Source organism: Vombatus ursinus, unplaced genomic scaffold (assembly GCF_900497805.2).
Source record: "Vombatus ursinus unplaced genomic scaffold, bare-nosed wombat genome assembly UNPS02014786.1, whole genome shotgun sequence".
NCBI lineage: Eukaryota > Metazoa > Chordata > Mammalia > Diprotodontia > Vombatidae > Vombatus > Vombatus ursinus.
This window is the reverse complement of record NW_020954564.1, coordinates 12,617,108-12,629,770: the sequence shown is the minus strand read 5'-3', so window position 1 is coordinate 12,629,770 and position 12,663 is coordinate 12,617,108. Positions and strand designations below refer to the sequence as shown.

At 41.8% G+C, this 12,663-nt stretch overlaps 1 protein-coding gene across 4 annotated transcripts in view; it reads left to right on the top strand.

Annotated features, from left to right (window-relative positions):
- The window catches only part of LOC114047020 (DENN domain-containing protein 1A-like), a 702,955-nt gene that overhangs the window by 653,356 nt on the left and 36,936 nt on the right, over nt 1-12,663 (top strand). For all 4 annotated transcript variants that reach the window (XM_027867670.1, XM_027867668.1, XM_027867669.1 and 1 more), the window contains one exon: nt 11,371-11,459. In XM_027867670.1, the coding sequence (XP_027723471.1) occupies nt 11,371-11,459 (89 nt within the window). The remainder of the gene's footprint in view (nt 1-11,370; nt 11,460-12,663) is intronic.

The following is a 12,663-nucleotide window of genomic DNA, read 5'->3' as shown; positions in this document are numbered from 1 at the left end:
GAATGTCAAAATAGAATCTTAAACCCCTCCTTGGAGATCATCTAATCCAGTTCTTTTCCCATTGCATGGGTGTGGGTGTGTTGGGGGGGGGGGGGCAGGGCGGTGAATTGATTGCTAGCTTCCTAGTGATTAAAAATTTCCAAATCCAGACTCTAGAACTAGTGAAAGCTATGGAGACTGTGTTATGGCAGGGGATCTGGTTCATTGGCATTGCCTCATTTTTAATCATTGGTGCATGTCACTCTGTCTCTTTAACGTTCCCCTTTTCCAGTTTGGGTGTTCCATTATCTGTGATGTAGGTGTCAGTTTCTTTTCTGTTCACAGTGTATGTATGTGTACCTGTTAGTGAATATATACATTTTTATAATTGTACTGTGTGGGGTGATGCTGGGTTGAATATGATGGAATTATAGATTACCTTCAACTAACTGGACACTAATCAGCTTTGGAAAGTACATCAAAATGCTTGGGTTTGTAGCCTATCAATGTTAGTTATTGCCCAATGTGGCTGTTACGTTCTCCTGGTTCAGCTCACTTCACTCAGCATCAGACCATACAAGTCTTTCCAGGTTTTTCTGAAGTCAGCCTGTTCGTCATTTCTTATAGCACAATAGTATTCCATTACACTCATATACCACAACTTGCTCAGCCATTCCCCAATTGATGGGCATCCTCTCCATTTCCAATTCTTTGCCACCACAAAAAGAGCTGCTATGAATATTTTTGTACATGTGGGTCCTTTTCCCATTTGTATGATCTCTTTGGGATATAGCCCTAGAAGTGCTATTACTGGGTCAAAGAGTATGCACATTTTTATAGCCCTTTGGGCATAGTTCCAAACTGCTCTCCAAAATGGTTAGATCATTTCACGACTCCACCAGCAATGCATTAGTGTTCCAATTTTCCCACATCTTCTCCAACATTTATCATTTTCCTGTTTTATCATGTTGGCCAATCTGCTAGGTGTGATGTGGTAGCTCAGAGTTGTTTTGATTTGCATTTCTCTAATCAAAAGTGATTTAGAGCATTTTTTCATATGACTATAGATTTTGCCCCCTATTTTTAAAAAGCATTAGTATGGTGGAATGAAAAGAGCCAGATTTAGAGCTAGAAGGAACCTGGAAGATTGGCTTATCCAGTCCTTTCATTTTACAGATGAGGAAATTGAGGGCCCTACAAGGTTAAGTGACTTGCCTAGGGTCATACAACTGGTCAGGATTCAAACCCAGGTGCCCTAACTCCAAATTCAGTGTTCTGAAACTTGGATTCAAATCCTGGCTCTGACACTTCTAGCTCTGTAACACTGGAAATTCACTTAACTCCCATGAGCCTCAGTTTCCTCATCCATAAGTCAGAATAACAATTATCTTGTACTCCCTACTTCACAGGCTGGTTGTGAGGGAAGTCTTTTGTAAATCTTAAGCATTCTGTAAATGTTTATTATTATTGAAAATACCTTAATAAAGATAGTAGCAATAAATAATAATAAACTTCATTCAGAGCACTAAAGGACTAAACCTTTTGCCAACTTTTGTAAACCATAGTTATCCAATGAGTGGCCCTTTGGAATTTTACTCATTGAGGTCTTTGTTAGTATAATCCCTTTAATAATCCTGGAGGTATGGAGGAGGGACAGAGAGGCATCTCTGGGCAATGCGATTCAGTTGTTTCCATTTGAATCAAAGCAAATCTTGCTAGCTCTATTTAATCTTTCAGCTGCAGTACATTACAGCTGTTGGTATGATCTGTTCATGTCAACTGTTTCTGCTCCCTCTGTGATTGATAACAGGTTAGGAGAGTAAACATTGCCGTAAGAAAAGCACCAGTTGTATTTCAACTGCCTACATTAAAGTGCTAGTGGAACAGTGGATTCTACAGGAGCAAACTGAGATGATTAGAACACGCTTCTGATGCCAAAATGCGCTTCTGTTTACATTGAACCTTATTTGGAATTTATTTGTTCTGTCATTTCTCTCCCATCCCACATGCCCTTTCATCCCAGTGGGCAGTGTAGGCTGCACTTGATGGTGTGACCTTGGGCAAGTCACAGTCTGGACCTTACTTTTCTCATCTTTAAAATGAAGAGTTTGGACTAGGTGGTGTCTTAAGGCTGCTTCTAGTTCTAACAATGGGGCAATGGCCCAAAGTTGGATGAAGCAAGAGATGTGTGTGTAACTTGGGTCCCCAAAGCTCCCAGAACAGAATCAGTCATCCTAGGAACCCTCATTCTTTGTGACTTAAATGGAAGAGTGAATTTATGAGAATCTTGGTAATGGAAACCCTAGGGGTTGCAAACAGGGCTGCACATATTCCTTTGTCAAAGCTCCAAAGCTGCCACGTCCATAGCTGCTATTGTAGAAATGAGATAGAAAGAAATGGGGACCCATAAGAACCTTACAACTGGAGGAAACCTTTGTGATCATTATGGCCACCCCCCTCATTTTACAGATGAGAAAACTGAGACTACAGAAGGAAAATGCTTTTCCCAGGTCAAACAGGAAGTGATAGAGGTAGGAACTGAGCCCAACCCAAGGTCTCCCCACCCAATATTATTTACACAAGACCATGTCATCTTCCTTCCTTGAACTTGTGGATGACTTTGCTTTCACCAAATATTGAGGGTGAAAGTTTTACCCAGCAAGGCTCATTATATAACAAGCCCCTTTGGTAGGAAGGGCTGGATCCACAGCCTGGGGGGTTGAGGGGGGCCAGCTTTGTACCAAATCACCTATGGCTGGAGTTCAAATGTTACCAGGATATTTGGATTTTCTTTATTTAAAAAAAGAAGAAGAAAAAAAAAGCATTGAAAATGTCATCTGTACTAAAGGCTAGTGGGGGTTGGGGGGGGGGGAAGGCTGACTCTCTCCTGACTGCATGTGAAGCTCTTTATAAGCTTCGTATTTATTATTTCTCTCCCCCTCTCTCCCCATTAAAATCAAATGTACTCGGCGCTTTTGTATTCAATACACATTTAACCCTGCCGACTTAGATTTCTCAGGTTTTAAATCCAGTGGGGAATTGGCTAGTTTCCCAACTTTCCCCTGAAGTCCCCCTTGAACAGGGCTCTAAATCCTTCTTAGCATTTTCTCCCCGACACTGCTGGTCTCAGAACACTGGTGGGGCCATACGTGTGTGTGTGTGTGTGTGTGTGTGTGTGTGTGTGTGTGTGTGTGTGTGTGTTTTCCCCCAACCCCCCCCCCAAAAAAAGAAAGCATAACCAGAAAGGTGAAAGTGTTCACAGCAGGCTGACAAACCAGCTTTGCGCATCATCTTCCTATTGCAGCTTAATTAAACACTTTTCCTCTGTATGCATCTCCCTCTGTGTCTGTCTCTCCTCTCTGTGTCTGTCTCTCTCCCACTCACCTCTCTCCATTCTCTGCCCCTTAATTTCTCTCTCCCTTTCCCTTTTTCCTTTTTCCTCAGTCTCTTTTTTCTCTTTCTTCCCCTTTGTGCCCCTCTCTCCATTTCATCTTCATCTCTCCTTCCTTTCCTTTCCCTTTCTATCCCCTCCCACTTCCCCCTTCCACTCTGTGTGTCTCTTCCCTTCCTATCCCTGGTTATCTCTTCTCCTCCCCTTCTCTCTTTCCCTTTCTTCTCTCTCCCTCCCTCTCTCTCTCTTCCTCCACCACTCTGTCCTCCTTTTCTTTCTTTCTCTCCCTTCCCTTCCACCCTTTCTCTGCCCATCTTTCCCCATCCTTCATCTCCCTCTCTGCCCCCCTCTCCTCTGCTTCCCCCCTTCTCCCTCTCTCTGTCCCTCTCTGTCCCCCTCGCCTCTCCCCCTCTCTGTCTGTTTTATCATCCCTAATGAAGCAGTCTCCTCCATCGATCCTGCTGATTGCCAGCCCCATTCCTTTTGTTTGTTGGCACTGAGCCATTCAGCTGCACTCTGACAGCTCAGCTCGTCTAATTAGCTCTGTTGTTCTTTTCCCCATGTTTCACCACGTTGCAAGTTCAGTCGAAGTTGCCACAAACTTAATCCTTCCATTCTAGCTCTAAGTTCACATTCTTAAGCTGCCTTTATTGTAGAGAGGAACAGCCTTATGTAAGGACTGATCCCCTAGACCTTCACATCTGACCTTTCCTGCAGCCTCCCCACTCCCATCGCCTCCAGGAGCAGCTGCAAGCAGCCTCATCCCTAGGAGCTTCTCCATCATCCTGGCCCTCCACTCATCCTTCGAAATAATAACAGCATATCCCATTTCTACAGCACTTTGCTCACCGCAACAGAGATTAATAATAATAGTTCCTATCTCTGTAGTACTTTGCCATGTACAGGGAGTTTTTCTCACCACAGACATGTGAGAGAGTGCAAGGAAGATAATCCCTATTAGCAATGTGGTACAGTGGAAAGAATGCTGAATCTAGAGCTCAGAAACCTAGTTTTGAATTCCAGCTCTGACATATATTAAGTGTGTGACCCTGGTCATTCAGTTGGTTAACTTCTGGATGGAAGTCAGTTAACTTCTCTGAACTCAGCTTCCTCTATGTAGTGGGAATAATTATATTTGTATTACCTGCCTCACAGGGTAATTATGAATAAAGTACTTTAAACCACTCTAGAAAGGTGAATGGTTATCCTTGTTATGTACAGGTAGAGAAAGCATAGCTCAAAGAGGTTTGATAATAACAATAATCCCGATTGCTATTGCACTTAGTGCTTACCTCACATCAACCATGGTAGCAAGTGTGACGATGCCACAGCATAAGGATTATTATCCCCATTTTGTAGATAAGGAATCTGAGACAGCGCTAACATAGCCCAACCATAAAGCAAGCTAGTAGAAGGGTCACAATTTAAATCCAGACTTTAGTAACTCCAAACCCATTGCTTTTTCCATCACGTTCAAGTTGTCCATCATTCCCAGAGTGTGATAATCCCTGTGTCATTTTCTAGACTTAGGTATACATATTGACAAGGATTTAAACAGGATCCAGCCACTGGCTGGGCTGGGAGAGTTTAGACACAGGTGTTAGAATGTATCTGAGCACATGGGGAAAACCATCAATTCCAGTTTCACTTTTTGTTTTAGTTGTTTTTCCTTTTTTTTAGTGGGGGGGGGATGATGTTGATATCCTCATAATTGTTTTCTTTCCTTTTTCAGCCATCATAGTACAGTAGAAAGATCCCTAAAGTTTACAATGAGCCAAAATTGGCGAGGAAATACAAGAATAATAAGAGGTTTGGGGCTTGTGGCGGGGCAGTGGTGGTTATTTGTTGGTTGGTTGGTCAGGTTTTTTTTTTTCAATAGTTGCATTTGGGAGAAAAGGAGGATCAAAAAAGGAGTGAAAGAGTGTGGCTAAGATTCTGATAACAAAGCATGGAGAGAAGGCAGAACCACTCAACTCTTATTTCATTTCTGTTTCTTTGCCAAAGAAAATGATCCTAGTACTGGAAAGGACAGAATAAATATAGCTAATAGGTAGTTAAAATGGAATGTAAATAAGAAAGTGCCAACCTGCCCTTAGTGAGTTCAAGTTACCAGGAATGGGTGAACTACATCCCAGGATGGTGAAAGAACTGATGGAAGCAATTGCTAACCACTCTAAAAGATCTTCAGGTGACTGAGGAGAATGGGAAAGGTGTTCCAGGACTGAGGAAGAGCAAATGTCCTGATTCTCAAAAAATGAGAAGAGAGTCAGTATTAATCCAGCAATTCCTTGCCTTTTTTTTGTATCATGGACCCTTTCAGCAGTAGGGTGAAACCTGGGGACCCCTTTTCAGAATAATGTGTTTGAATATATAACATAAAATGCATATGAAAGAAACCAATTATATTGACATATGGTCATCAAAAAAAATTTTTTTTAAAGTTCATAGACTCAGACTAAGAACCCCTTGCTAAACCATAGTCCAGTCAGGTTGACTTTATTTCCTGGAAAAAATGTAAATGGATTTTTAAAGGAATGGTCAATGAACATCTAGAAAAAGAGATGTGATTGCAAAGAACCAGCATGGTTTGACCAACCCCAGGACATGTGAGGCTAACTTCATTTTGTTTTTTAACAGGATTACTAGATTAGAAGATCAGGGGAACACTGCAAATGTAGTTTACTTGGAATTTAGTGAAGTGCTTAACAAAATCTATCACACTGTTGTTAAAGACAGTATGGAGAAGTGTGGGCTAGCGATCATCTGGGTAGGTGAATTCATCACTAGCTGAATGGCTGAATCTAAAGAATAGACATTAGTGGTTCAATGACAGCTTGGAAGGACATGTCTAATATATTGAGTCAGGGATCTGTGCTGTGACTTACATAAAGGCATAGATGCCATTCTTACCAAATTTGCAGATGACCCAAAGCTAGGAGGCATAGCCAGAATGCTGAACTGAATCTAATAAGATGAATTTAATTCCTACAATTGAGTTCAAAAAACTAACTTCACAAGTACAAAATGAGGGAAGTGTGAGTAGATAGCACTGTATCTGAAAAAAAAGATTGGGAGGTTTAAGTGGCCTTGTAAGCTCAATATTAGTCGACAGTTTGAAAACGGAAGCTTAAAAACTTACCTTGGGGCAGCTAGGTGGCGTAGTGGATAGAGCTCTGGCCATGGAATCAGGAGGACCTGAGTTCAAATCGAGCCTCAGACACTTGACACTTACTAGCTGTGTGACCCTGGGCAAGTCACTTAACCCCATTGCCCCACCCAAAAAAAAAAGCTAATGTGATCTTCAGCTGCATTGGGAGGCATTGTGGCCAAGTGTAGGGAGATGGTCATGCTTCTGGACGCAAGACTCCTACTCAGAGTGCATTGGGATCATTATATTCTGTTCTAGGAGCCCCATGTTAGGAAGGCCATGAATAAACTAGAGCATAGGAGAGCAACCAGGATGGTGAAGGGCTGTGTGGTCACACCATGGAAAGATTGGTTGAATGGCCTGTGAGTGCTTAGCCAGGAGAAGACTTGTGGGGAGGAAATGATAGTTTTCTTCAACTATTTGAAGTGCTGCCATATAGAAGAAGAATCTGACATTTTCTGCTTGGCCTAAGGCAGCAGAACCAGAAGCAATGAATGAATGGAAGTTGCAGAGAGAGAAATGGAAGCTTAGGATAAAGATAAACTTCCTAACCATGCAATCTACCCAGAATTAGAGTGGGCTACTTTTAGAAGTCTTCAGGCACAGACTGGATGACTACTTGTCATGAAAAATGTAGAAGGAATTCTTGTTCAGATCACAATGGAGCTGGGTGACTTGTGAGGTCCCATCCAGTTTGAAGATTTGGGGAATTCTCTTACTTATGCCAGAGTCCTGTTTCTGCCATTTGTTGACTGTCTGACCCTGGACAAGGCATAGCATTTCTCTGACCTTCATCTTCTCACATCAGTAAAATGGGAGTAATAATGCTTGTTCTGTCTTCTTCCCAGGATGATTGTAAAGAGAATTCTTTATAGGACTTCAAAAAAGTTATTATCAACTTCCCTCAGTCTCAGTTTCTTCATGCCTACAATGGTAAAACAATCATTGCCTTGCTACTGTATAGGGTTGAGGGTTTTTAGATATTATATTAGGGGTGTGTGTGTGTATAAAAATTAGGTGTATGTATATGTGTTTATGTATATGGCATATATGTATGTGTATATATAAATATATATATTATGTGTATATAGAGCATATTCTATCTAAATGTCAACTATTAACATTACTGTTCTAAAAATGTTTCTCCTGCCCTTCTTTGCACAGCTGAGGGACTATGAGTGTGGAACACTGTGTATATACTACCAAGCTTATACTGTCAGTCTTGGCTAATGTGTTAGTTCTGCTAAATTCCATTTTTTCCTCTCTTTTTTATTCAAATTTACAAGGAATGGCTTGCAGAGTAAGGGAGGAAAGAGATATGTCTGAAATGAATATGATCCAAAAATAAATCAGTAATTTTTTTTATATAATGAAGTTTCAATAGTATACATATATATACATATATGTGTGTATATATACATACATACATACATATATACATACAGAGAGAGAGAGAGAGAGAGAGAGAGAGAGAATGTTTTGAATTTGGAAATTATAGCCATTTTGGCCAGAAAGAAAATGTGTAGCTCCACAGCTCTATTATTTGACCACAACCCTTATAATAATTAATTTCTGTGGTGTTTTAAGTTGTACAAATCCCTTTCCTCTCAACCACTCTGTGAGGTAGTTAGTGCAAGTATTATTCCCATTTAACAGATGGTAAACTTGAAGCTCAAGGAAGTTCTCATACATAATAACTGATAGAGCTTGGACTGGAAGCAAAGTCTGTTGACCCTCATGTCCACCACCATGTTTACTACGCCATATTATGTCTCTCTTCCTTAATCATAATGTTAAAAGATAGCTGTTTCTAATATAAAGCAGCCTGCTTTTTATCTGAAAATATGGGTTGCAAATCATTTAAGGCACAAAGTGATTTGGAAACCTTACATTCTTTGTGGATTCCTAGTGAGCTATAGAGAAATTCTTTCTGAGGGAAACTATTTCGGAAATGAGCAGTCAGCAAAATCTTCCTCCTTGCTGAAGACCAATAGCCAGCATTGGAAGATGAGATTGGAAATCTGGACGTTTTCATTTCTAATATTCCTCTTCCTCCCCTCCAACATTTTCCCCTGGAACTCAACTAGACATACCACTGCCCTATACTTCCAAAGGGCATGGAGACAGGAAACGTGTTTATGTATGTTCATTCACTAGCTCTATCATGCAGTTCATCTCTCTGAGCCTCAGTTTCCCCATATGAAAAATTGAGACAATAATCTTTGTACTGCTTCATAATGCTGTTGTAAGAAAAACAAAGTGCTTTTTGTAAGCCTTAAAGAAATGAGCGTCATTATCATCACCCCAAATACAAGCTTTTCTTTGGCATGTGACCCCACGTCTTTGGCGACTGAATTCCTTTCCTTTCTTCTAAGACCAGCTCAAATGCAACCTCTTCCATGAAAGTTTCCCTGATCAACCCACCCAAGACTGATTCTTCATTTCCCAATCCCTCTGACTTCTCCAGTCAATCAACCATGAAGTATTTATTGTGTTCCTGAGTGCCAGGCATTGTGCATGGTGCTGGAGATAGATAAAAAGGAAATGGGCTCTGTCCTCAAGGAGTTACATTGAATCAGAAGCAACAACATGGACACTCAAGTCAATAAGAAATACATCCACAAAGTAAATACAAAGTAATTTGGGGGAAGAGAGGAGCACTGGCAGCTGGTGGGAGGGGGTCCAGAAAGGCCTCGTGCAGGAAGATGACAGGCGCTGACTTTGGAAGAAAGCTAAAGATTCTGAGAGTCAGGGGGGAGGAAGGGGCACACCTCAGCCATGTGGACAGCCTGTGCAGAGGCATGGAGGTGAGAGACACATTGTCATGTATAAAGAACACTAACCAGGCCAATTTGGTTGGAACACAGAATGCATCAAGGAGGAAGTAATGTGTAACTTAATAAACCTGAAAAGAGAAGCTAGTCAATTTGGGAAGAGCCATACCTTCTTATCACATCACATCAGAGTTATTTATTACTTGTATCTATGTCTCAGCTCCCTCGCTACAAGATTGTAACCTTCCTGAGACCTGGGACTGGGTCTTTTTTCGTCTTTCTGTACCCAGCACTGAGCACAATGCTCTGTAGAGAGGAGACACTTTAAAAATGTTTGTTAAATTGAGCCATAGGACCCCTTCTCTTGGGCTGTCCTTGTCCATTGAGTGTGGAATAGGCAGACTATTTTCTGCACGTAAAGTTTTGCCTGGGGAGACATCATGAGCTTCCCCACTGCATGCTGAGTGCAGGCCTATAATAACCCCCTTTACCAAGTCTGTACTCAGAGCTTTGGTGGGTTGATCTAAGATCTGCCGGAGCTTCTGCTCCACACATTCTCCAGGGCCCAGGATGACTGCCCCACGACAGTGATATTAGAATAGTTTTACTCTTTGAGCAGTCTCTGTTTTTTACACATCTCAGTTCAAATCGTGATGCTTTTATTCACTGGGAGGAATAGTTTAGTGGCAAGAGCCCTGAACTTTAAGCCAGGTCACTTTGAATCCTAGAGCTACTATTTACCATTCCTATGACCCTGGACAAGTGTCTTCCCTGAATTCCTGGGTTGTTGTGAGGACCAAATGAGATGATAAATGTAAATGACTTTATAAACCTTTAAAATGCTATAAACAGCTAGCTGACTATTTTTCCCGCACTGTTCTTTTTGCCTTTGTCACTTCTGTTGTTGATCTTTTTTTATTTTTATTTTTGAAGGGGGAAGGGAACCCAATCTACCTATGGTCTCATTAGCATAGGCAATTCCTGATCAACAACCAACCCCCTCATAAGTCAGTATCTACTCAAGGTTAGGAAAGACGGTGAGAAGCTGCAGGAGGGCAACCAGGATGAGGAAGGGCCCCAAAATCATGACAGAGAGATTGACTGAAGGCCTGTTTAGCCCTAAAATGGTTTGGAAGGAGGAGAATATGATTGTCGTCTTTGAGTATTTGAAGGGCAATCAGGTGGAGGAGGGATTTGTCTTGTTCTGCTTGGCCCCAGAGGGCAGAACTGGGAGCTCCTGGCATCCCATGGCTGTTGTAAGGTTAAAATGAGATAATAGATGGAAATTACTGTAGAAACCTTAAAAAGATATAATCATCTAAGTGGCCCTGGGCTGTGTGCTTCACAGTTTTAGGAAGTTACCCTGGCATTGAATAAAGTAATTTGCCAGACTTGGAACACAGGTCTTCCTTCACCAAGGTCAGTCCTCTTTTGCACTATGCCATGCTGCCTGGTTGGTTGCTTGTTGAGGATGGTATCATAGGCCACATAGAAGTTTTGTACAGGTTATACCTGAGTAAAAGCCTAACCTGTATTTGGACCACCTTAGGAAATTCCCTTTTAGTTTCTCGATGCCTCTGTCCCAAATGGCTGCTTCAAGGGCATTGCTACTGGAGATGGTCTTTAAAAATATCACTATCAAGGAAAAGTTCCTAGACTCATGGGAAACACTGAATTCCAGTTTACTCTTAATGAGGTGGAAAGAGTGCTGAATTTGGCATCAGAGGACCTGAGTTCAGATTCCAGCCCTGTTACATACTAGTTGTGTGTGACTTTGGACTAGTCACTACCCCCTGCTGAGACTTAGTTTCCTCCTCTCTGAAGTGAAGAAATTGGACTCAATAAATCTCTAAGGTCCATTACAGCTCTAGATCTTATGGTTTGAAATGATCTAACATCTCTAAAATGGATAGGATCTTGCTGACCTTCAGTCAGTATGAGACTCTTGCTTTTTATTCATTTTTATTCAGGTAAGCCATTTCAGATCTCGAGAGTGCTGTTGTCAGACCATGCGTCTTCCTTGCCAGTGTCCCCACTCACTCCTTGCTCTGGCTATTTTCTCCTCCTCTGCATCTTAGGTCCGCCCCCCAAGACCTCAAGTTGTCAAGCGACCAAAGAGTAATGTCACCATGGAAAGTCGAAGAACTTCAGTGTCAAGCCCTGACCAGTGAGTATGAAACACGTTATTCCCTTCGTCCCACAGGGTGAGCACAAGCAGAGGCCAATGCTTCCTTCCTGTGGAACACAGAAATCCTCTTTCCCCCACTGTGTCCCACCCCCCAGCCTCCCAGGGAGGCCAGGCTGGGTGTTTCACAGAAAGGTCACTCAGGGAGCACAGTTTAATCTCAGAAGCCTCCTGCTGGTTCATGGTATTGTAGGGGCAGAATGTCTAGAGACTAGAGCCCCTGGCAGAGGCTGTCTGGGTATGACACCTGGGTCCAAGTCTTTTGAGATGTAAGACTTAAAAGACACTTAGAGGGAAATTCATTCAGTTTGAATCAGTTTCCACATCATTGTCTTGGCAGTACAGAACAATAGAACTGGGTTCTTCCGTCTGTGACCATAAACATTTTCCATACCAAGGAAGGGGTACAGAAAACTTGCCTAAATTGCAATGAAGATTCATACTTTTTTTTTTGGCTGAACTATACAATAATACTATTTCTGTAGCTCTTTAAAGTTTGCAAAGTGTTTTCTTCACAACAGACCTATAAAATAGGTAATGTACATATTCTCTCCCTCTTACAGATGAGGAAACTAGAGTTAAGAGAAAAGTAAGCTTATATTTACTGGATTTTGAGTGGTAAGGGACCTTACAAATTATATATTCCAAGACCAACATTTTTACAGATGGGGAAACTGACACCCAGTGAGGGGAAAGGACTTGTACAGGATCATGTAGTTAATGTCTGAGCTGGAATTTGAGCCAGGTCTTTAGATACTCTGTAGCATCTATGGGCACTAAGGATTTTCCAGGAAAGTCCTGAAATCCACCTCATATTTGCCCTGCCTTCAGAGACTTAGAGAGGTTTGCTTGCAACACCCGGAACTTAAGGAACTTGCACAGTCACATAACTGGTATGTGTCAGGCCAGACTTGAGCCTGGATCATCCTGATCCCAGAGTCAGAATACCATACTGACTAAGACTAATGAATATTAGCCATAAATGTCAACTCTTCATCGGCTGCATTTGTTTCTCTCTCTGAGCCTCCTTGTCCTTCTCTATAGAATGAGGCCATCCTTCTTGTCCTGCCTGCTGTGCAGGACCATTGTGGGTAATAGAGGGCTCTGTGAACCAGAGTGTGTTAGAGAAGTGGGGGCTATGGTAGAACCCAGGCTGCAATTTATGCTTCAACCCTTTAATGTGGTA